Here is a 24,094-nt window from a genome sequence, read left to right as displayed (position 1 = left end):
AAAGAGGACAATATCTGCTAGCGGTGAGCCTAGGTCGTTATAAATGGTATCAGTTTCCCCTCAAGGGAAAGCCCAAAGAGGACAATATCTGCTAGCGGTGGATCTGGGTTGTTACAAATTTGGATTTGGGAGCGGTCCCACATCGATTGGAGGAAGAAAAGAGTGCCAGCGAGGACGCTGGGCCCCAAAGAGGGGTGGATTGTGATGTCCCACATTGGTTGGGGAGGAGAACAAACCACCATTTGTAAGGGTGTGGAAACCTTCTCCTAGCAGACGCGTTTTAAAGCCTTGAGGGGAAAGCCCGAAAGGGAAAGTCCAAAGAGGACAATATTTGCTAGCGGTGGGCCTGGGTCGTTATAAATGGTATCAGTTTCCCCTCAAGGGAAAGCCCAAAGAGGACAATATCTGCTAGCGGTGGATCTGGGCTGTTATAAATTCGGATTTGGGAGCGGTCCCACATCGATTGGAGGAAGGAAAGAGTGCTAGCGAGGATGCTGAGCCCCGAAGGGGAGTGGATTGTGATGTCCCACATTAGTTGGGGAGGAGAACAAATCACCCTTTATAAGGGTGTGGAAACGTTCCCCTAGCAGATGCGTTTTAAAGCCTTGAGGAGAAAGCCCGAAAGGGAAAGCCCAAAGAGAACAATATCTGCTAGCAGTGGGCCTAGGTCGTTATAAATGGTATCAGAGCCAGACACCAGACAATGTGCCAGCCTTCTTGCTGTTCTCCGAAGGGGGGTACACACGAGGCAGTGTACCAGTAAGGACGTTGGGCCCCAATGGGGGTGGATTTGGGAGCGGTCCCACATCGATTGGAGGAATGAAAGAGTGCCAACGAGGATGCTGGTCCTCGAAGGGGGGTGAATTATAATGTCCCCCACATTGGTTGGGGAGGAGAACAAACCACCATTTATAAGGGTGTGGAAACCTTCCCCTAGTAGACTGGAGGAATGAAAGAGTGCCAACGAGGATGCTGAGCCTCGAAGGGGGGTGAATTATAATGTCCCCCACATTGGTTGGGGAGGAGAACAAACCACAAACCACCATTTGTAAGGGTGTGGAAACCTTCTCCTAGTAGACTGAAGGAATGAAAGAGTGCCAACGAGGATGCTGAGCTTGATAAAGATGTGTGTTAACTACCAACATAAGGTGTGTGGAACACCATCAAGAATGGTGACATTGAGGAGCATAAGAACAAGATGACTCTTGCCACTATCTACCAAGCAATCCCGAAGAATATCCTTCTCATGTTGGCAAAGAAGGACTCGACAAAGACAACATAAGAGGGAGATGCTGCAAACAATGCATGTGGGAGTGGAACATGTCAAGGAAGCAAATGTGCAGACCTTGAAGAGTGAGTTCGAGGTTATCCACATAAGGGATGATGAGTCAATAGGAGACTTTGCCATGAAATTGACGATGATCGTTAGTGGTATTCGTTCATTAGGCGACAAGGTGGAGGAGATCTCCATCGTCAAGAAGTTCCTTCGACCTATCCCCCTGATGGTGTTAATATAACACATGCAAAAGCAATTTGGATCTTAGGCACTTTTAGAACATCAATTATAGTAAATAACTAGCATGTTCATAAGTATTAAAACTTAATGAGTTTGAATACTAACCTTTTGTAGTTCAAATTCCTTTTTCCTCCCGAACCGGTTTCGAACCACCACTAGTGTCTTCTCCACTATCCTCCAGCCTTAGAATGGGATTGTGGAATCCGATGAGTGACTAAACTTGGGAGGGATTTTGTATATATGAAAAGAGTGTTTGTGAGAGGTTTTTCTCAAGGTTTTTTTCACCAAGGAAGACCTTCCATGTACCATAGTCACTTTATCTATAGAGTTATGTTTGCATGTTCATGCAAAATTGAGATCACCAAATTTTGACACTCAAAATTCCATTCAAATGTTTGGGATTATGTGGCAAGCATGCAAGTTTGAGTTCACCAAATTTTGACACTCAAAATTCCACTAAACTTTGTGGGGTTTATTTGGCAAGCATGCAAGTTTGATTAAACCAAATTTTGACACCTTAAAATTCCACTAACATGTATTTTTCTATTAAATGAAGTCAACATTTTGACTTTCTTCGTTTTAATTCAACAATTAATTTGAATAATTAATTTCAAATTAAAGTAATATTAAATGATTAATTAAACTATTTAATTAATATTTAATATTGATTCAAATGTCATCCCAATCAATTCCGACACATATTTGATTAAGATATTTAAATCTTATTCAAATATCTTAGATTCTCTCTTTTTGTTTAATTCGTAAATAAAACAAAAATACGGTTAAATATATTGTATATATGTAGCGCATATTCCCTAATTTGAATTCGAACACTTTGAACTCACTCGTCACACTATTATATGGTTTAGTCTGATATGAGCTAGTAGAGGGACCTAATGGACCTATAGATCATGGACTCCAACGATCCAAGATTAACCGGTTAAACTCATTAACCTTGTTAACCAACATTCGTTAACTACTAGGACACTCCACTATAGCCTAGTAGTTGCACTCCCCTCACTATAGATATATTTCTGTCCATTTGATATAACCATGATTAGTAAATCGATCCTTCACAAGTCGTTCGTAACTAGAGCTAGGTCAATTTACCGTTTTACCCCTGAAGTTACTTTTTGTTCCTTATGTCTCACTGATCCTCTAATGAACAATTGGTTTGTGGTCCAACCAGTAAACCGAATTCCTCTCAGGCCAATGAGAGGGTGGGGCCCCTTGTTCAAGACATGGAGTCAGTTCTTAAGGGAACTACCTCTCTTCTATCCCTAAAAGTGGGTAGGAGTGAATTCCATCTTGCACCCCACGCCCCAGCCATTCACCCAGTCTTACCCCTGAAATGGGAGGCCTATTGAGTCGGCGAACTCGAGCCACTCTCACCCATGCAAATCTAAGGATAATTCCGAATAAACAGGAGTTCATGGTTAGCTTAAGATTAAAATCGAGTTACCTAGGTCATCGAATGAAAAGAAAATCAGTCTCAATAGTAAACGACATTATAAAGTGAGAGTGATTTTCTTCATGGTTCGATCTTATGCAATACTCACTGCATAGGACACCCCCACTCACATGTCTCCACATGCACAATTTAGTGATTACATTGTTTATGCCATATACAAAAGTGGGCCACATCCATAGTGTCCCCAGAATAAGGTACTCAGCCTTATCCCCATACTATAGATCATTTTGACTATATACTTGAACTTGATCCACTCTTATGTCTCTACATATAATTCAAGTAATCATACTATAGTCAGAGTGTTCTTAGTTTATTGGATTTAGATTAATAATCGTAAAGTTCACTTTATTCAATAACAATCTTTACTGAATAAACAACAATAATAACTTTATTGAAAATAGAATATAAGTTTCAAGACATAAAACCCAACACCCCCAAGATTAATATATATCTCTATTAAGATAGATCTCTATTAAGCAGTTGAGGATTAATTTATATTCTTAATTTAAAAAATTTAATCTAATTTTGATGGTATATCTATCGTATAATTTATATACCTTATATTTTATTCATCAAATCATTTGTAACAATTACAAAGTGAGTCATATGAAGAGTGTTATTAGGATAAGATATCCAATTTTATTCATATACTATTGACTCTTTCGATGGTTACTTAGACATAATTCATATATCAATGATATAATGTTCAAGATTATACTAATTCTATCGAACTTTTTCGGACAATAGATATAGTTGAATTGTAAATAAAACAATCAAAATTATTATTAAAATTAAATTATTAATTACGAGGTCATAGAACATAAATCCCAATAATCACTCACTTGCATCATAGTCCAACATACTCTACACCAAATATGTTCTCCCACTTCCCTTTTTATTTTTAGTTATTGGAGCACTTTCCATTCCAAAACTCGAAATATTATTAAAACATATTAAACAAACATAAAAAACAACATCATTCCAAAACTCCAAATTCATTAATTAACAACAAATTTAATTTCAATATAATAAATTTGTAATTAATTGTTACTATTAGTTTACTTTAATTTTTTTTAGCTATTACAAATAATATACTTTAGGTTTTTGGGTTTATTTATCAATGAATAATAATAATTATTAATAAATAATTTAAATAAAATTATACACAAATTTAATTATAAACGATTAGTATGGTGATCAATTAAATAATTATTATATATATTATAGTTTAAAAATCAAATATCATATATAATGAAGTAAATGATGGTACGATAAAAATAAATAATTAATTGATTAATAATTAATAATTATATATTTATTTTATTTGAATAAACTCAATTAATTAATTGATATTAGCTTACAAAATTATTATAATCAATTATTTAATTATAATAAATAGATAATAATTTATATGTATATAAATTTTATTTTTGACAATATTTTAATTCAAGCAAAACCTTATGCCACATTGGCAGATTGAAATTGCTGCTACGTTGGCAGCTTATGATTGGGCCGTAACCGTCAGTGCGGTAACAGTCAGCGCGGGTCCGTTGATTTGTAGGAAGTCAATTTTGTTATTATAAAAATGAATTTCGGCCACTTCCTTTATCCACACGCTTCCACGTGTGAAGTATCTGAGTACACCCACATTGTCGGATATGGAGGCGAGTGTGTGTAGAGAGACATTTTTTTTCTTCACGCGTTCATTCGTTTTCCTTCCCAAGTCCCAACCATTTCCTATTGACCGTCGTAGCCAAGAAAAGCAACAGCGCGCACAGACACAGAGAGCGATGAACAGAGAATTCTGAATCGGATTTTGAGGAGCAGAGAAGGTGAATCGGTGTTCTTCGAGAGAGGAATTTGAAGTTGGAAGAGCTGGTGAGTGATTCGAAGTGGCCGAGAAAGTGAGGGGTGTGTGGGAAGGAGAGATTGGAGAAGAGGGATGAAACACATTTTCAAGAAGTTTCATATCGGAAGCAATCACGATCCGAGTCGATCCAACGAGAATCCGTTGCCCGTAGCAGCGTCGTCGTCGTCGTCTCCATGCGTTTCTGATAATCGTCCTGCAACTGCTCCCGGCCTCACTTCTGGCAACTCTCCATTGAGTCCTTCGTCTTCGCCGTCGCTGGCAACAACTCCTCCAGGCGGCGGAAGTGTGACTCCGGTTTCGGTTGCTCCCAATCGGTCTGATTACTTTTCTTCAGAGGAGGAGTTTCAGGTTCAGCTTGCCCTAGCTATTAGCGCCTCCAATTCGGACTTTCGGGATGATCCGGAGAAGGATCAAATTCGTGCTGCGTCGCTTTTGTGCTTCGGAAATCATCGAATTGATTCCACTGCCAGAGACCAGGGAGATGCTGCCGAGGTGCTCTCCAGACAATATTGGGTGAGATTCTTGTCTTCTGGGAAGTTCATTCGACCATGTTTTCAGTATTGACATAGTAAACAGAATTAATTAGATCAAGATTCAAGGTTTATGCTGCTAATCGACAACAGTTACATCTCTGATCGTATGGATTTCGAATTAATTAGATCAAGATTCTTGTTTTCTGTACGTGGTCACTGCATTAATTATAATTTGACATTATAAACATATTGAGATGACTGAGAGATGGATTTCGAATTATCATAATCTAATGCATCATTCTTGTAGACGAGGATTTAGTACATCTTTTTTCTCCCCATACATTTTTATCATGTCTAGGATGGTTCAACTAGCATTTCTATTGGCTTAGTCTAACTACGTCAAGAACTGAAATAAAAAAAATTACCCTAAAACCACTAAGCACCTGCATAATCGCAGAGTTGTTTGGCTCATGGGAAAAGTCAAGACACCCTTTGGAAATAAGTATCTTAGAGAAGTTTAAACGAAGCATATTTGAAACAGAAAGTGAGAAATTAATTGTTTTAAGCTACCTATGTTTAAGAAAACTAGTTGTGTCGTATGTTTGCGACACTTCCTAGTCAATCCAGGAGGTAACTGCTGCATCAATATATTGTAACATCTACACTGGTGGAGCTGGACTTGCCACAACCTTGTCACGTTGCTCTGATATTCTTTTTCTTGCTACTCTGCACTGTAGGGTCATTCAGTCTTTTAGTAATACTATTTTTTTTTATTGCATTTTAAGGAATACAATCTGCTTGGCTATGAAGATAAAGTGGTCAATGGGTTTTATGATGTTCTCTCCACGGATTCAGCAGTCCAAGGAAAAATTCCATCTCTATCTGATATTGAAGCAAGCTTTGGTAGTTCTGGCTTTGAAGTCGTGATGGTCAATATGACAGTTGATCGTGCATTAGAAGAGCTAGTGCAAATTGCTCAATGTATTGCAGATTGCCCTGGTACTGAGGTGAGGGTTTTGGTTCAAAGGCTTGCTGAGCTTGTTATGGGACATATGGGCGGACCTGTAAAGGACGCCCATTTTATGCTAGCAAGGTGGATGGAAAGAAGCACAGAGTTAAGGACTTCTCTTCACACCAGTGTATTGCCTATTGGTTCCATCAATTTTGGCCTCTCAAGACATCGTGCATTGCTTTTCAAGGTTGGTTGACTCAAATGACTCTTAGATATCTGTAATATCATGCAAACGGCCTTTACTGAGTAGTACCTTCTAAGACCATGAGCTGTCATAGCAGTTTATGTTAGAGATTTCCTCTATGAGATCGCTTGTTAAATGTGATAAAGGATGTGGTTTTACTGTCAATATGAAGAACTTGAAAAAGGTCGATTTTCTTTCTTAATTATAATATAGCGTCGAAGTAAAAGGCCCTAGAGCCCTAATAAGGTGTCAGGAAAATAAAATGGTCTGGGTGTTACAAGTTCTGAGTATACTGTTTTTGGTGATATTATGTTTTATACATTATTTAAAGTTTTATTATCATTATTAAACAAAAAATTTACTGACATTATATGAGCCGTTTCTCCTTGGCTATAGGTGTTAGCTGACAGTATCAAGATGCCTTGTAGGCTTGTTAAAGGTAGTCACTATACAGGTGTCGAAGAAGATGCTGTGAACATTATAAAGTTGGAGGATGAAAGGTATACCCCTGTTCTGTTCCATTCATTTCATCATTAATGGTATTTTTGAATTTATAATAACTGGGCAAAAAGTCATGTAATCGATAATATTTTGTTTGGGTTAGGATGTTCATAGTTATTGAAGCTTTCTGAGATAGTTCGTTCCACCCGGCACTTTCACAGTTTTGATTTTAATTTTTATCTTGGTTTATAGTTTTCTTTAAGTGTCACAAGTATACAGACCTTGAAGTATCTCCCATATTTCCTAAAAGATCTTCCTATTCCGTTATTTACTTAACTACTTTGAAACCGACATTATTGGGTTTGTCTAAATGAACTTGAGATTGTCCAACAGAGAAAGTACAAGGCTAAACGGTAAAAAATTTGGAAGTGCCAAAGACTCAATTATTACCATCCATAGATCAAGGACTAAATTGTGACTTTTATGAAAGTCGTGAGAACCTAAATTATTTTTAACCTATAAGAAATTCACTCATACTTTTTATTGGACAATCTAATATCAAAATATATTAAGCTTCCCAACATGAAGTTTTAGATCCGCCATTGATAGGATTGATGGATATCAAAGATATAGTTTTCACTACTTCGAATCTTGGGGTTTAGTTAGTTAGGCAAATTTGATAGAATAATGTCAGTTGACTCGTTAAGCTAATGTGAAATTTCTTCATCCAGTATGCATGTATACTGCATCATCCTCCAAAAATACTTTTTTTTTGTTTTCTTTTTTTTCTGTATGCGTGAATCTCCATTAGGATATCATACAATTGCATCTTGAGCTTTAAACAATATTTTGGTCATCTTAATGCCTCTATTTTAGCCCCTCTGATGTTTTGTCTCCAAGTCGGGTTCCTTGTAATTTTTATAGCTTCCTTTCTTGGTTGGGTTATTATGTTTGTGGATATATTCCAGTAAATGTTAGTCTTTAATTCTTTTGGTGTCCATTAGCTGTAATAATTATGTTATTCATCTAAAAAAAAGCTGTAATAATTAGGTTACCATTATTGTTGGTTTCTTTGCTTAATAGTTGGTCTTTCCCTGTTTTACACATTCATTCCATTTGCCTTGCTTAAAGTTGGATCATTGTCAAGAAATTCTATTTTTAATAAGTAACAGAACTTTGTTAAGAAATTGTATTATTATCAATTGGGAAGCTCTTATACCTCCGTGGCAGTTGTTGGGGTTTCTTCCATTTGGGATTTCAGTTGTTCAATAAAATGACAATTTGTTTCTTCTTAAAAGAAAAATAAAATGCGACTGTTAAGTAAAATTAGTCCTAAAGGGCTCATTTAGTGTTGCGTACACTTCTATCAAAACCAATTGATATGAGTATTTAATTTCTGCTTTCAGGGAGTTTTTGGTTGATCTAATGGCAGCTCCTGGAACACTTATACCAGCAGACATATTAAGTGCAAAGGATACTACTTCCATTAAGCCTTACAACCCTAAAGTAAGCAAAATTTCTTCTCTTCACCACTATAATGATGCTGGAATTTCTTCTGCGAAGCCAACATCATTACTTGAGGAAGGCAGCAGTCAAAACTTTGAAGCAGAGGCCAGCTCACTGGTGGATGAGAAACTGAGCTATGGAAGGACAGAGTCTGTGCCGTCAAGCTCAGGTGCGTAGTATGACATTTACTTTATTTCTCCAGTACCTGCTAGAATAACTCCATATTAATCGGAGATTTTTCCTTGTTAGGTACTGAGACTTCTCGATACAAAGGGGCCCATTTTGGTGATAGTAATATTAGACTGAATGTCAATGTAGTTTCACTTGGTCAAAGCTCCGAGGATTCCAAAAATCTTTTTGAAGATCTTAATCCTTTCCAAATAAAAGGAACTGGAAAAAGTTTCATTCTTAACAAATCCTCTGACAATAAAATTGAGGAGCTTCGGAAACCTGCTATTGGGCATGCTCCTGTGCCGTTATGGAAAAACCGGGTTGTTTTCAATGCAGTTCCCAAGAATAAAGAGTATGATTATATGGAGGGCCGTTTTCCAAGAACTAATTGTAGACCTAATGATCATAATACTGCATTGTCTTCTTCTGCAAGCTCTTCTGTCTCTGAAAATGTTAATCCTAGTGGTTCAGGAATTTCCATTGACTCGAGGGTATCGATGAGGAGTGCTGAAGTTGGAAGTTCTTCATCTAATATGAACTTGCGGTCGACATCCACAATGATAGAGCCTAATATTTTGCCTTTGATTGACGAGCAGAACAGAAAGCTCAATGGAGAATATTCTGGAAATATAGACATGCAGGACGAAAAGGTAGATGCCGTTGTTGGACGTGATAATTTAAGCAGATTTGATGACCGTAGAAAGTTCACATATGATAGATCTGTTGGGACCAATTTGATATTGAAGGATCCGGGAAGTCCCAGCATATTGATTGATCCAAGTTCGAGGAGTAGGTTTGAGCAAGTTTATGATGACGTGGATGTAGGCCAATGTGAAATCCAATGGGAGGACCTCGTTATTGGGGAAAGGATTGGACTAGGTAAGCTAATGGCTGATCAGAATTTTATATTTCACAAACATTATAGGGGCTGAGGTTGGAAATAAAATATAATTGCTTCATTCCATGGTGAAACTTATTTATAAATTGCTCTCTCTTTCAATTGTTTAAACCTTTGAAATAGTTTACCTTTAACACCTTGGAAATCTTCATTTTTCCCTCTTTTAATTCCATGTTTTCTATATATAGGTTCATATGGAGAAGTCTACCATGCTGATTGGAATGGCACAGTGAGTTATATTAACTATATTTCTATGTTGTTGTGTTCTGTAGCCAGTCTACCAATATTAAGCTTGGTACATTCATTTTTGCATTTTGTTTTTAGCTGCAATAACTTGTCTGATCCAAATTACTACTGTTAACTCTCTCCTTATGATAAAATGCTTGAATAGTATGTTGAAATTGTTAAACTATCACTACTAAACCCTGATTGTTTTCCAATTGTTTAACCATTAAACCTGGAAGTTTGAACCAATTAGTTAGGTTGTCTTAACACCCCATTTGTTAATTAGTTAGGTTGAAATATTCCTTCCTTGCTCTTATGGTCCTTTTAAATTTATACAGTTGTGTCTGCAAGTAATATCACACCGAATGTCTTTTCCAATCCTAACATCTTGATGTTAATTGATGGATTTGCAGGAGGTTGCTGTGAAGAAATTCTTAGACCAGGATTTTTCTGGCGCTGCTTTAGCTGAGTTCAAAAGAGAAGTAAGTGGAGCAGTTACTTCTAGAAAAATAGACTTCTCAATGCATATCTTAATGGAAGAAATTTACATGTTTAATAGTTTGTCTTATGTGATCGAATCTACTAAAATAATGTACCGTATGTGATAGAATGTTGATTAATTATGGGAGGAAGAAAGCTTTGGTAGATTTCTGCTCTCTGGATTGGAAGTCTTGGGGAGGTAGACAGTTGATGAGCCTGAGAGTGACTTTGGATCTGTTAGTGAAAGTGGGAGTTATTGAATGGTTAATGAGAAAATTAAATTATGAAAGCAAGAAGAGAATACAAAAAGATATTTAGATTTCAAACCAGTACTCAAATCAAAACTAAATCTAACTCCTAATCTAGATTTAATTAGATACTAACTGACAACAATCTAAATAAATACGTGATCTTTAACACTCCTCCTTGTTTAGATGCTGTGAACTCCAAGCTTTTTTCTGAACACCCATCTTGCTCTAATTATCTTTCTGTTTAGAGGTCGATCAACCAACTCCCAGATTTTGTTTTTCTCGATCATCGAAAGCTCCTCCTCTGATAGGTGCATCATCAACCAAAGTATCTTGTTGTTCATCTTCAGACTCTTTTAGTCGTTCATCTTCAGACTCTTCTAACATGCTACCAAAGATTAAATTGTTTGGTGCATTAGAAATTTGATTCACCTCCATTAATTCTTCCCAATTCCATTGCTCATTTCCAGCAAAATGAACATCTTGGCTCACAATAACACGACTAATGTGTGGTTGAAAAACTCTGTAAGCTTTGGATATAGTACTATACCCAACAAATATGCCAACTTCTGCCTTTTTGTCAAGCTTATCACGCTTGACCTGTGCAATGTAAGTGAAGCAAAGACTCCCAAATACTTTAAGGAACTTTAAAGAAGGTTTGTAACCATACCAAGCTTCAAATGGTGTCAGGTCCTTCACAGCTTTTGTTGAAATTCTATTTTGCAAGCACACAACAGTGTTTGCTGCTTTTCCCCAAAAACATTTTGGAAGATCCTTCTCATGAAGCATGCATCTCGTCATCTCCAATATGAATCTATTCCTCCTGACGCCATTCTGTTGAGGAGTGTATGGTGTTGTCAATTGATGTTCAATTTTAATCTCTTCACAAAACCTGTTAAAAGTTTCTGAAGTGTACTCCTTGCCATTATCTGATCTTATAGTCTGAATTAAGCATGCACTTTCATTCTTAACTTTGGCTTTGAATTTCCAAAATACACCCGCAACTTCTGACTTTTGCTTCAGCAAGAATATCCAACACATTCTTGTTAGATCATTAATAAAAGCAATGTAATAAAGATTACCATTTAATGATGGTGTTCGCTGAGGACTACAAAGATCAGTATGAACCAGTTGCAGCTTTTTCGAGCCTCTCCATGCCTGTTTAGGAAAGGGTTGCCTATGTTGCTTCCCAAAATTACAAGCACGGTAAGGAGGCATGTCATCATCAATGTCAGTGAGTTCTTCTACCATCTTCTTTGACTGCATCTGAAGCAAACCTCGATGATGAAAGTGCCCAAGTCTTTTGTGCCAAATCTCAGTGGCACTAGCTTTGGATATAAAGGCCGTTGGATTTAGAGCAAAGCCTTTTCCTTTCATTTTGACATTGAACAAGTCTTTGCCACTAGCATCTCTGATCAAACACCACTTATTCTCAAACAACACTTTATAGCCTTTATTAAGTAACTGACCAACGTTTAGGCGATTTTGATCAATTTTAGGCACAAATAAAACATCTGGAATAAATTTTGTATCTTCATAGCTTGTTATAGCTACTGTGCCTTTTCCCTTGACTTCCAAGTGTTCACCATTGTCAATCCTCACTCTCTTGACTTCTTCAGTGTCTCTTAATTCCTCAAAAAACTCATTCTCATATGTCATATGATTTGTGCACCCACTGTCAATCAACCAGCTCTCGCTTGATTCTTTGCTTGAGGAAGAAGTGACCATAAACAATCGATCTTCTTCTTCTTCTTCTTGATCAACTACCTGTGCATCTACTTCTTTCACCTGATCTTTGGCTTTACAGATCGTAGCTTCATGTCCAAGTTGATTGCATTTGGAGCATTTGGCGTCAGGTCTTCTCCAACACTTGTATGGTGGATGACCTTTCTTCTCACAATGGCGGCAAGGTGGATAGGATTTTTTGAAACCTCCTCCTTTTATCTTCTGATAATTGGCAAATGAATCTCCCTACGTCAATTGATTTTTGAAATTTTTGTTGTTTTTATACCTGCTGCTGTCTTGATGCTTAACAAGTAAGGCACCTTCAATCACCCCTTCTTGCCTCATAGACCTCCTTTGCTCTTGTGCTTGTAAAGCATTCAAGAGCTCTGTAAGAGAAATCTTTCACAAGTCTTTGGTGTTCTCCAGAGTAGTAATGGTGGCTTTAAACTTCTCTGGAACAGTGACTAACAACTTTTCAACGATCCTGGAATCATTTAATACAGAACCAAGCAATCTCACCTTGTTGGCGATGCTGAGAAGTCTGTCAGAGTACTCTTTTACCGACTCTGACTCCATCTTCTGCAACTCGAAATCCCTTATCAAATTCAGGACTTTCATTTCACGAATCCTCTCATCTCCTTCATATTCAGCCTTGAGATAATCCCAGATTTCCTTTGCTGTTTTGAGGGACATTATTCGCATGAAGATCATTTGAGATACAGCGGCAAATAGGCAAGCTTTCGCCTTTGATTTCTTTGTCTTCTTTACCTTCTGTAATTTGATTTGTGCTACAGTAGGATTTGCTGGAAGCGGAGGGACCTCGTAATTCTCTTCTATTGCTTCCCAAAGATCCAAGGCCTCCAAATAAGTCTCCATACAAACTGCCCACATTTGATAATTGTCTCCATCGAAGACTGGTGGTGCAACCGCTGAAAAACTTGATTCTCCTCCCATTTTGATCTCACAGATCCCTTAAGAAGATAGCTCTGATACCAATTGTTAGTGAAAGAGGGAGTTATTGAATGGTTAATGAGAAGATTAAATTATGAAAGCAAGAATACTCTCTATATACACAAAGAATACAAAAAGATATTTAGAAAATCTACCTAAAAAATCTGCAGAAAATCTGGTAACAAACCCGTACTCAAATCAAAACTAAATCTAACTCCTAACGTAGATTTAATTAGATACTAACTGACAGCAATCTAAACAAATACGGGATCTTTAACAGGATCATTGGCCTATTATTTGAGTCCTAAAATTGGTGTCCGAGCCCCTTTTGTTTTGAAGAGCATCCTTCCTTTAAATCCCTACCCACCTACATGAGGGAATGCTATGACTCCAGGTACATGGGAGGGGTATCGTTCTGTGAGGAAATTGAGTTCTTTGAAAAGGATCACTTAAACTTTGAATCGAAACGCTTTTGGAGACATGAGGATTAAGAAACAGGAGAAAATACTGAGCTCAAGCTCAAGGCATCTTCATATCACACAGAAATATGTGATTGACTGATTTATCGATGAAAAAAGGAAAAAGTGGTTGTAAACTTGCACCGACGCCATGGAACCACATAAAAAATTAGGAAAGTCAAGGAAGAAATTGTGGTGAACAACGAGATGTACTAGAGGCCAATGAAGAGGTTTATATATCTAACTCATACTCAACCAAACATAACGTAGCATGATCAACATGAGCCTCACCTTCAAACATTGTATAGAGTGCTATTTACCTGAAAGAAACTTGAGGAAAAGGAATTTTGTTCAAATACAACAATTCTCTTGCATTGGAAGCTCACATTAATTCTGGCTATGCCAAATGAATGGTGACAAAAGATCTACAAGTTGAACACAATTCTATGTGGGAAACACTCGCACTATTTATTAAGACCAATCAAGAAGAGATTACAAGACACTTTATAGAATACTACTACTTTGTTTTGTATTTCTTGGGATGAAAACCTAGGTAGGGTGGAGGGGTATTTAAACTAGAGGCTAGACAATCTATTCCTAAAATTTCTCAATCTTTTTCCTAAAATATTTAGATATCTTTATTCCTAAAATACCTAAATCACTTTCCTAAAATATCTAGGTATCGTTATTCCTAAAATACCTAAATCATTTTCCTAAAGTAAATATACAATGAACTCATACAATTATTGGGCTCGACCCTATTGGGCTAGTGGTGATAACACTCCCCCTCAACACTAGTCCTCATTCGTTGCACTGACAATGTAAACTCTGATGTTATCCCTTTTGTAAACAAGTCTTCCACTTGGTCTTCTGTCTTGATTTGCTGCATTTCAATTTCTTCCATCAAATGGAATGGTAGTGCACCTCCACATGCTTTATTCTAGCATGAAACACCAGATTTTGTGCTATGCGAATCGCAGATTGGTTGTTACAATGAAGTAGTATTGAATAGTCAATTTTCTAGTGCCAATCTTTCATCAAGAGTTTCAGTCATGTACTTTCCTGAACTGCTCCAATCGCTGCTCTGTACTCTGCTTCTCTAGTTGACAATAATATTGTTGATTGTCTTTTGCTACACCAAGAAGTTGTTCTCGAACCGAGCTTGACCACATACCTGGTGCTTGATCTTCGGGTATCGTGATATCCTGCATAGTCAGCATCACGGTATCTAGCTAGCTTGTAGTCTTCGCTTCTTTTATACAAATGATCATAATTGATTGTGCCTTTGACATATCTCAAGGTTTGTCGAGCTGCATCCAAATGAGGCTTCTTTGCACTTTGCGTGTGCTGACTAATGACTCCAACTCCATTCTCAAATTTCTTCGGTGGGTCCATGTAGAACTCTTTGTTTAACTCTCTGTGCAAGAAAGCATTCTACATATCCTTCTGCCATAACTTCCAATTATCGCAAGTACTGGAGGAACTTGTATGATAGTGATATTCGTCACTAGACTAAACGTTTCATCTTAGTCTAGTCCATATTCTTGAGAGAACCCTCGAGCTACATATTGAGTCTTGTATCTTTCGATTGATCCATTCGAGAGACACATTATTTCGTAAGCCCACTTGCAAGAGATGAATTTGATATTTTTTTGTCTTGGTACTAGTTCCCAAGTTTGATGATGTTCTAGGACTATAATTTCTTCCTCCATCGCTTTCTGCCAAGCCAAGTTTTCTGATGCTTCTTCATGTCTCTGGCTCATTAACTCTGTTTTCTACTCTGGATTTGACTTTTGGATTATTTCTGACTCTCTAAGTTGTTGAGGTGCCATTTCCTTTTCACCAGGTTTGCTTGGTTGAGTCACTTGTTGCTCATCAACATTGGTGTCACTCAAATCTCCAGGCACGTCAACATTTAAGCAAATATTTACAGTTTGCTCCCCGTCTTATGTGGAAGAATTTCTTCAGTGTTGTCTAGGCCAGATACTACTTCCTTCTTTAAGGGCCACCCTTGCGCCACTCAGATCATCAATCATGTGGTTTCAGCATCCTGAATCAATGATCCAGTCGTCCTCGTAATCAATATGTTCTCTCATCATTGCCATGAGCCCTAGCTCGTCTTCTTCTATGACACATTGTCTCTGCATCTCATTCCTTCTCAATCTCTATGTTGGAGGATGCCACATTGCTTTCGATAAATTTTTTCTTAGACCAACAATCCCTGGACATGTGACCCTTCTTCCCGCAATTGTAGCAAATACCATCAAATCTCTTCCCTTGAGAACTCTTGTTGTCGTTCTTCTTAACTCTCTTAGGTTGTGTAGTTCCCTGGTGACTTCTTCCTCTGTTACCATTTTTGTATCCATGTTTTGTAGACGACGTCTTGTTGATCCGAACTTCACTTGTGTATAGTGCTTCTTCTTCCCCCTTTAATGTGATGTTTCCTATTTGTTTACCCATGGCTTCTTGACTGGCTAACAAATTTTCGAACTCTACAAGTGATGGTTGAGTGGGTCATCCTTGTATAGTGACAATGAAGCTTCTATATTCTGATCACAATTCGTGGATAATGATCTTCTCCATTCGACCTTCTCCAATTGCAGACTTCGGGTCTAGTTCAGTAATCTCTTGGCAGATCGTCTTGACATTGTGGAAGTACTGAGCAATCGTCATATCACGTTGTGAAATTGATAACAACTCATTCTCCAGAAGTTGTAGCCTTGTATCGTTCTTCTTTGAGAACAACATCACAAACGTATCCCATGCTTCTTTCGCTGTCTTATCATCCCACATATGCTCTAACATCTCTTACTTCGATTGTGGTCTTTAGGCAAACATTGTTTTGCCTACTTTGATTCTCCATTTGCGCAAGGCACCGTTAGGATCCTCCTCTGATGGTGTAGTTTCACTCTTGCCCAAGATCTCCCAAAGATCATGTCCTTGTAAATAGGACATCATGCATGTTGCCACATGTTATAGTTGTTGTTGAGTTTCTTGATTCCTCCAACGATTTGGGAATCGCCCATCGTGTTGACAATACCTCAGTAATACCAAACAAGCTCTTTCGACACAAGACTTGCAGAGTCACAGACTACTCACGACACACAGAAACTCACTCACTAATAATTTCAAGAAATCGTCTTTGATGTGGAAGATCAAACAGCGCTGCAACCACAGAGCATACTAAGAATTCTAAGAGATCAGACAACCTACACCAACCTCGCTCTGATACCAGATTGTTGAACACAACACTGTGAGAAACACTCGCGCTCTTTATTTAAGACCAATCGAGAAGAAATTACACGACACTTTGTAGAATATTATTGCTTTGTTGTAGAATACTATTGCTCTGTTGTAGAATACTATTGCTTTGTATTTTTTGGGATGAAAATCTAGGTAGGGTGGAGGGGTATTTATACTAGAGGCTAGGCAATCTATTCCTAAAATTTTTCAATCGTTTTCCTAAAATATTTAAATCATTTTCTTAAAATATTTAGATATCTTTATTCCTAAAATATCTAGGTATCTTTATTCCTAAAAGACCTAAATCATTTTCTTAAAGTAAAAATATACAATAGACTCGTACAATTATTGGGCTCGACCTTATTGGGCTAGTAATGATATTTTATACTTTTCTTAGAGGTGATTTGGTAACATGAAGGAGTACAGTTAAAAAAAAAAAAACAAAATGTGGTGGTTAATTCATCTGCCAAATAAGAATTTCAAACTATTGCATGAGGGCTATGTGAGCTCCTACGGTCAGAGATAATCCTTGGTTACTTGCAGAGTAAGAGAGAGCCGGATAAAGTTGTACTATGACAACGAATTCAGCCATCAAGATTGTTCATAATCCTCGTATTGAAATCGACTGACATTTTATTAAGGATAAACTAGAGAAGGGGATAGTATACCTGGGTATGTGCCCTCATGACTTCAAATAGTAAAACTAGGAATGGATGATATCTTTTCCTTAGCTTGAGGAGAATGTTAAAGAAATAGCTTTAATTTTAGGAATATTGGTGCAATCCTGCTAAATAAATGAGTCGGTCAACTTTTCTATTTTTCTATATTGTTACCTGTTCTCCAAGTAGTTAGTTAGTTTTTCTCTATTATAAAATTTCTATGTACTTCACTGGTGTAGATAAGAAAATATAGACAAAATTGAAGGTTTAGAGACTTATTTACACTTTTTTTTTAATTAAGGAACCTTCTAACATGACCTTGTGTAATTCAACCAAAAATATATTACTGGTCCACTTCTTATTCCTCGTAACACTTCAGTTTTGCTTCAACTCATTTCTTCACTCCTCAATCCACCCTTAATTCTCTTCAATAAGACTCACTCTTCTCCAATGAATCCAATGCCCCCACCGTTTAGAGAACTAAGATTCTAGTTCTATATGGCTAATGGGGCAAAATATGAAGTTTTTATGAAGTTTGGTGTTGCTCCATATTGTTGAGATATGATTCAAAGTATTCAAAATGAAGATATGATTTGAAGTAGTTGAGATATGATTCAAATATTCAAACTACCAAGATTTTAGGAGATTTTAGGAGATTGTTAGTGATTTACTATTTCTGGTCCAGTATTAGCTATAAATACTGGAATTGTGTAACCCTCTAAACATCAAGTCAGTAGACATTAATAAAGCACTGCAGCATCCATCTATTTTATCCATTCCTATCTCTTTCACTATCCCCTTTCCAACAATTTTGGTATCAGAGCCAAGTTCGTTCAACACGAGGGCGAGTGATTATTTTCTTTTCCAAAACAAAAATGGCAGTAGTTGGTTTTTCTTTCTTTACACCGTTGTTGCCAATCTTTAATGGTGAGAAGTATGAGTGGTGGAGCATCAAGATGAAGACCTTGCTCAGGTCGCAGGAGCTATGGGACTTGGTGGAGTACGGGTTCGTTGATATATCAGAACCCACAATTGAAGAAAAGGAGACACTAAGCGAAACCAAGAAAAATGATGTCAACGCTCTATTCATTATTCAGCAAGCAGTTCATGAGACTATCTTTTCACGAATTGCAGCAGCAACCACATCAAAGCAAGCATGGTCAATTCTACAGAAGGAGTTTCAGGGAGATTCAAAAGTCATAACAGTGAAATTTCAATCTTTAAGACGTGATTTTGAAACTCTGCTCATGATGAATGGCGAATCAATTGCTGATTTTTTGTCCAGAACAATGGCAATAGTCAGTTAGATGCGTACCTATGGAGAGAAAATTTCAGACGAAACAATTGTTGCAAAGGTGTTGAGAAGCTTGACTCCAAAGTTTGACCATGTGGTAACTACCATAGAAAAAGGTACTAAGGATCTATCAATACTCTCCGTTGATGAACTGATGGGTTTGCTTCAGGCTCATGAGTCAAGAATCAATAAATCATCAGAAAGGAATATAGAAAAGGCACTACAAGTGGAGACAACCAACAACGGAGGCAACAAAAAAGAAAATGTTGTTTAGCAAGTAGAAGTCGTGGAAGGGGAGGATTTCGCAGCTTCCATGGCGATCGTGATAACAGGGGTAGATGGAGAAGTGATGGACAGAGACAATTCAATGAACAAAGGAATGTCATACAATGTTACCATTGCAGAAGGTATGCACACAAAATCTGATTGTTGGTATAAAAATCAACTAATGAATTTTGCAGCAGAGAATGGAGAAAAAGAAAAGTTGTTTATGGCATGCATGGATACGAATCCAAAAGAAGGTAATTTATGGTTTGTTGATAGCGGATGCTCGAACCATATGACAGACATCAAATCTTTATTCCAAGAGCTTGATGAGACGCAAAGAATCAAGGTGCAACTTGGAAATAAAAAAGAGATGCAAGTTGAGGAAAAAGACATGGTGAACGTCAAAACCAGTCATGGTAAGATAAAACTCTTTGATAGTGATATAAAAGAGATTACAGTTGAAGTTTCTACCGATGAAGAGACAAGAGTCAACTCCAATGCATCTCCCAGTGGATCCACTGCAACACAAAATGTGTCAAATTTATCATCTTCAGCATCACTAAACAACAATTCTTCTCTTAAAGAACTTTCAGATGAGACAACTCCAAGGAAGTATAAATCTTTAGCTGACATATATGCATCATGCCAATTTGCTCTTACTGTTTCAGACCCTATGAATTATGAAGAAGCAACTGAAAAAGAAAATGGGAAGAAAGCCATGACAGTAGAGATGCAGTCCTTTAAGAAAGATGAAACATGGGATATGGTTGACCTACCAAACGAAAAGTTTTATGGAGATTTACAAGAAGAGGTTTATGTAACACAGCCAGAGGGATTCATAAAGGAAGACAAAGAAACAAAGGTATACAAGTTGAGACAGACATTGTACGGGTTAAAGCAGACATACTTACGAAGGCCTTGTCAGAAGAAAAGCTCTGTACTTACATCTGCAACTTTGAATCATGGGGGAGTGTTGAGATATGATTCAAAGTATTCAAAATGAAGATATGATTTGAAGTAGTTGAGATATGATTCAAATATTCAAACTACCAAGATTTTAGGAGATTTTAGGAGATTGTTAGTAGATTTGAATTTATCTGATCGACATGATTTACTATTTCTGGTACAGTATTAGCTATAAATACTGGAATTGTGTAACCCTCTAATCAGTAGACATTAATAAAGCACTGCAGCATCCATCTATTTTATCCATTCCTATCTCTTTCACTATCCCCTTTCCAACACATATGATGGTTAATTTGTTTTCTTGGAACTAGAGAAATGCAACTTAATTAACAATAGTTACAGGGAATGATCATTGTACTTGCATTTTGTTTGAGTTATATCTACAATCAGCCATCTTTGACAATGAACTCAAAATCTCTTGTGCTGTAAGGTACTGATAATGCGGCAGCTACGTCATCCAAATATTGTTCTTTTTATGGGTGCTGTCACTCGTCCTCCTAACCTTTCCATTGTTACTGAGTTTCTTCCAAGGTATAGCTTAAATTTTGCTTTAAATAAATCCCCATCCCTCCCTCGCCCCTAAAAGTAAGAGGAAGAAAAATGTTCAGATCATCTAGACGTGCTCGCCTGTTTTCTTGACTGAAATTTTCCTGATGCCATTAAACTCCAGAGGAAGCTTGTACCGGATCATTCACCGCCCAAATTGTCAAATTGATGAAAGCCGCAGAATAAAAATGGCCCTTGATGTGGTATGACTAACTTTGAGTATCTTATTCGACTAATGTTTTGAGTAAAATATCGTCTTCTGAATTCGTTATTACAATGGCAGGCAAGGGGCATGAATTGCTTGCATACAAGTAATCCAACAATTGTTCACCGAGATCTGAAGTCACCGAATCTTTTAGTTGATAAGAACTGGAATGTAAAGGTATAACAACTCTCCTACTGCTGATGCTGATGTTTTACGGCTATGGTCTATTAATTGAGTATCTTATTCAACTAAGTTTGCATTTTGTTTGAGTTATTGGTTGATAAGAACTGGAATGTAAACTTCCTCCCATCGCCTACAATCATTGTTATTAGTGTATCTTCATACTGAGATTTATATAATTTTTTTTTTTTAATGTTTTATGGGTATTATAACAAATATAAAAGAAATCGATGTGGAATCCTCCAATTTACTGATATATCAGCAGGCGTTTTAATCATTGTTAATTTTATTGGTTTTCTTTCTTTTTCTTTCCTTCTTAATTGGTGTAGGTATCAGATTTTGGGTTGTCACGCTTGAAGCACAATACATTTTTGTCATCCAAATCAACTGGAGGAACGGTGAGAAGCTGAGAATGTTGATTTTTACTTTTAAAACATTTCCTTCAGATTTTTCTGTAATAAATTGGTCTCTCATTTTGTTTCCATGTGTTAGCCTGAGTGGATGGCACCAGAAGTTCTCCGGAATGAGCCTTCAAATGAGAAGTAAGTTGGAGTTATAACGTTATTTCTCAAGTTCATTTTTAGTTCACGTTTGAGCATGAGATCTATGTTATCTATGTTACGAATCACGACTCTCCACAATGATATGATATTGTCCATTTTGAACATTAGCTCTCGTGGCTTTGCTTTGGGCTTCTCCAAAAGGCCTCATACCAATAGAGATGTATTCCTTATTTATAAACCCATAATCATTCCCTAAATTAGCTAATGTGGGACTCTCTCCCAAGAATCCTCAACAAATCTATATTTCGGATCTCGATGGTTAGTTGTAAAATGGGAGGTATTTTCTGTATGTCAAATGTGGCTGAGATGTTCTCGGAATGCATAGGTGTGACGTTTATAGCTTTGGAATCATTCTATGGGAACTTGCAACATTGAGACTGCCTTGGAGTGGGATGAACCCTATGCAAGTTGTTGGTGCAGTCGGTTTCCAGAATCGACGACTCGAAATACCCAAGGAAGTGGATACCACGGTTGCAAGGATTATCTGGGAATGCTGGCAAACGTAAGTCATTAGTGTGTGTTTTTAGCACTCTTTTCTTCTACATATCAAGTTAATATTCATGTTCCTTTTGTTTATGCTTCTCCCTGCCCCAGCGATCCAAACTTGCGCCCCTCATTTGCACAATTGGCCAATATTTTGAAGCCACTGCAGCGGCTCGTCATGCCGCTGCATTCGGACCAGCCGAGTTCATCGGTGCTGCAAGAGATATCTGTAAATTCTACACCTTGATTGGTATGCCTCATTTTTTTTTTTGTCAAGTGTGAATAAGGAAACTGTTTTTGGTTTCTCTTGAGCTGGGGCTGTATTGTATATATTTTTTTCAAAATGTAAAAAATAAGTATTCAAAGAAAGGGAAAGGAAAGAGATAGAAAAGGAAAAAGGTTGTAGAGGTAAATTATTGTTAAAAATGTGATGCTGTTGCTACCAAAAGATGGTAGCTCTCACCAAAGAATCCAGAACACTGAATTGAATTGAATGGAATGGAATTTTTCATTTTGCAATTTCACCGTTACATTGATCTGATGGTCAAAATTACATATATTTTTCTCCTTTACGTTGAATATATTATTTAATATTTAGTTAACTATAGCTTACTCTACTCAACTCTTATGCACTTTAGACGAAGAAGAAGTTGTGTTCATAGATATAACATTCAGAAGAAGAAGAAGTTGTGTTTATAGATATAACAATCACATGCAGGTCCTTCACAAGCTGAGTAATTACACCGGACCTATAATTACATCATTTACCTGAAGTACGTTTGAAGAGAATTTCGATGTTTAAGATTAGGAACTAACAATTAAGGGAACTATTCATTTAGTTATGATGTATGGGAAGAAGTGATTTCTATTTCATAAAATTATGTTTTAAACTTTACTTAACTATAAGAGTTATTTTCACATTTGCAAATCGAACTACAAGTTTTTGTAGACCACTCATAACTCACTCAAGATTAAAATCAAGTCGAACATGATCATCTAATTAAATATTAATATTCTCATTTAACAAATTAATAAAAAATAAATAAATAATTTGTGATTCTCATTTAACAAATTAATAAAAAAAAAATAAATAATTTGTGATTAACTTAAGTAGCTCTAGCTTGTTCAGCCTTAAATAATAGACATAATCTAAAATTGGTTTGGATGAATTTGTTAAGCTGTTCGAGACATGCATCCATATTCTATACACAATCAAAAGATTTCCCTTAACAAAGAATTTTCCTTTGGTTTTGTTTTTGCTCCGCTCGTGTGTGGCACTTCTTGTTCGCTCCGCGGCATATCGAAAAAATCAAGGTTTCGAAAGCAAAAAAAAGTGGATTCCCTTTTGTGACCAAGAGCCCATCCTTGATCCAAGCCGAGTTTTTAACTTAGTGCAAAAGGCTGATCGCAGGTCATTTTTCAAGCCCGTGAGCTAACCTATTATGTCGAAGAACAGCTTCTTTCATTGTTAAGAGCATCTTTTATTTTTGAAGTGAGCTTTTATTAGATTTATGACTCATTCCATAGGTATAACATTCAAAACATGCATGATATTCTATCATACTAACTTATAACATGTCAATTCGTGTTAACACAAATCTTTAGTCCTTCAGTTATCTTAAGTAAATTTTTATTAAGAATGATCCGTTAAATAGTTATGAAGAAACTCTTGTAAAATCCGATTTAATTTTTTGAGTTAGATTAAGTAATCTAGTTGTTGTCACTTTGAACTCTACATTGTTCTAACATTCCATATTTCAACTTTCACCATGACATAAAAACTAATGGTTTGACGTTAATCTTAAATTTTCCTTATAATTTTTACGTTTTTTTTTTCTATAAATGAGAAAAGTAGAATTGAAGTATAGTCACTATTATACCAAAATTCTACCACCTTCTCCATTCATAATTAACGTTAGTAAGTTTAAAATTAAACATGTTTCGTTCTTCATGATACATAGACATGAATCAATATGTATTTAAGTATATTCATATCTTTTTTTTTTTAATTTCTAATAGATTATTGAACTTTTAATTTCGTGTCTAATAAATCATTAAA

At 36.6% G+C, this 24,094-nt stretch overlaps 1 protein-coding gene across 1 annotated transcript; it reads left to right on the top strand.

Moving 5' to 3' along the window:
* Window positions 1–4,667: 4,667 nt before the first annotated feature.
* Window positions 4,668–22,554, top strand: LOC111779895 (serine/threonine-protein kinase EDR1). Its single transcript, XM_023660086.2, has 14 exons — window positions 4,668–5,370; window positions 6,116–6,529; window positions 6,923–7,026; window positions 8,374–8,642; window positions 8,723–9,523; window positions 9,731–9,771; window positions 10,181–10,249; window positions 20,489–20,589; window positions 20,729–20,807; window positions 20,888–20,986; window positions 21,319–21,387; window positions 21,482–21,531; window positions 21,878–22,054; window positions 22,147–22,554. The coding sequence occupies exons 1-14, from the start codon at window positions 4,930–4,932 to the stop codon at window positions 22,280–22,282; spliced, it is 2,850 nt and encodes a 949-aa protein (XP_023515854.2). The 5' UTR covers window positions 4,668–4,929; the 3' UTR covers window positions 22,283–22,554.
* The last annotated feature ends 1,540 nt before the right edge of the window (window positions 22,555–24,094 follow it).

This window comes from Cucurbita pepo, chromosome 18, assembly GCF_057944985.1.
Source record: "Cucurbita pepo subsp. pepo isolate OVF chromosome 18, ASM5794498v1, whole genome shotgun sequence".
Taxonomy (NCBI): Eukaryota; Viridiplantae; Streptophyta; class Magnoliopsida; order Cucurbitales; family Cucurbitaceae; genus Cucurbita; species Cucurbita pepo.
The sequence above is the reverse complement of the archived record's forward strand: the minus strand, read 5'-3'. Positions and strand labels throughout refer to the sequence as shown.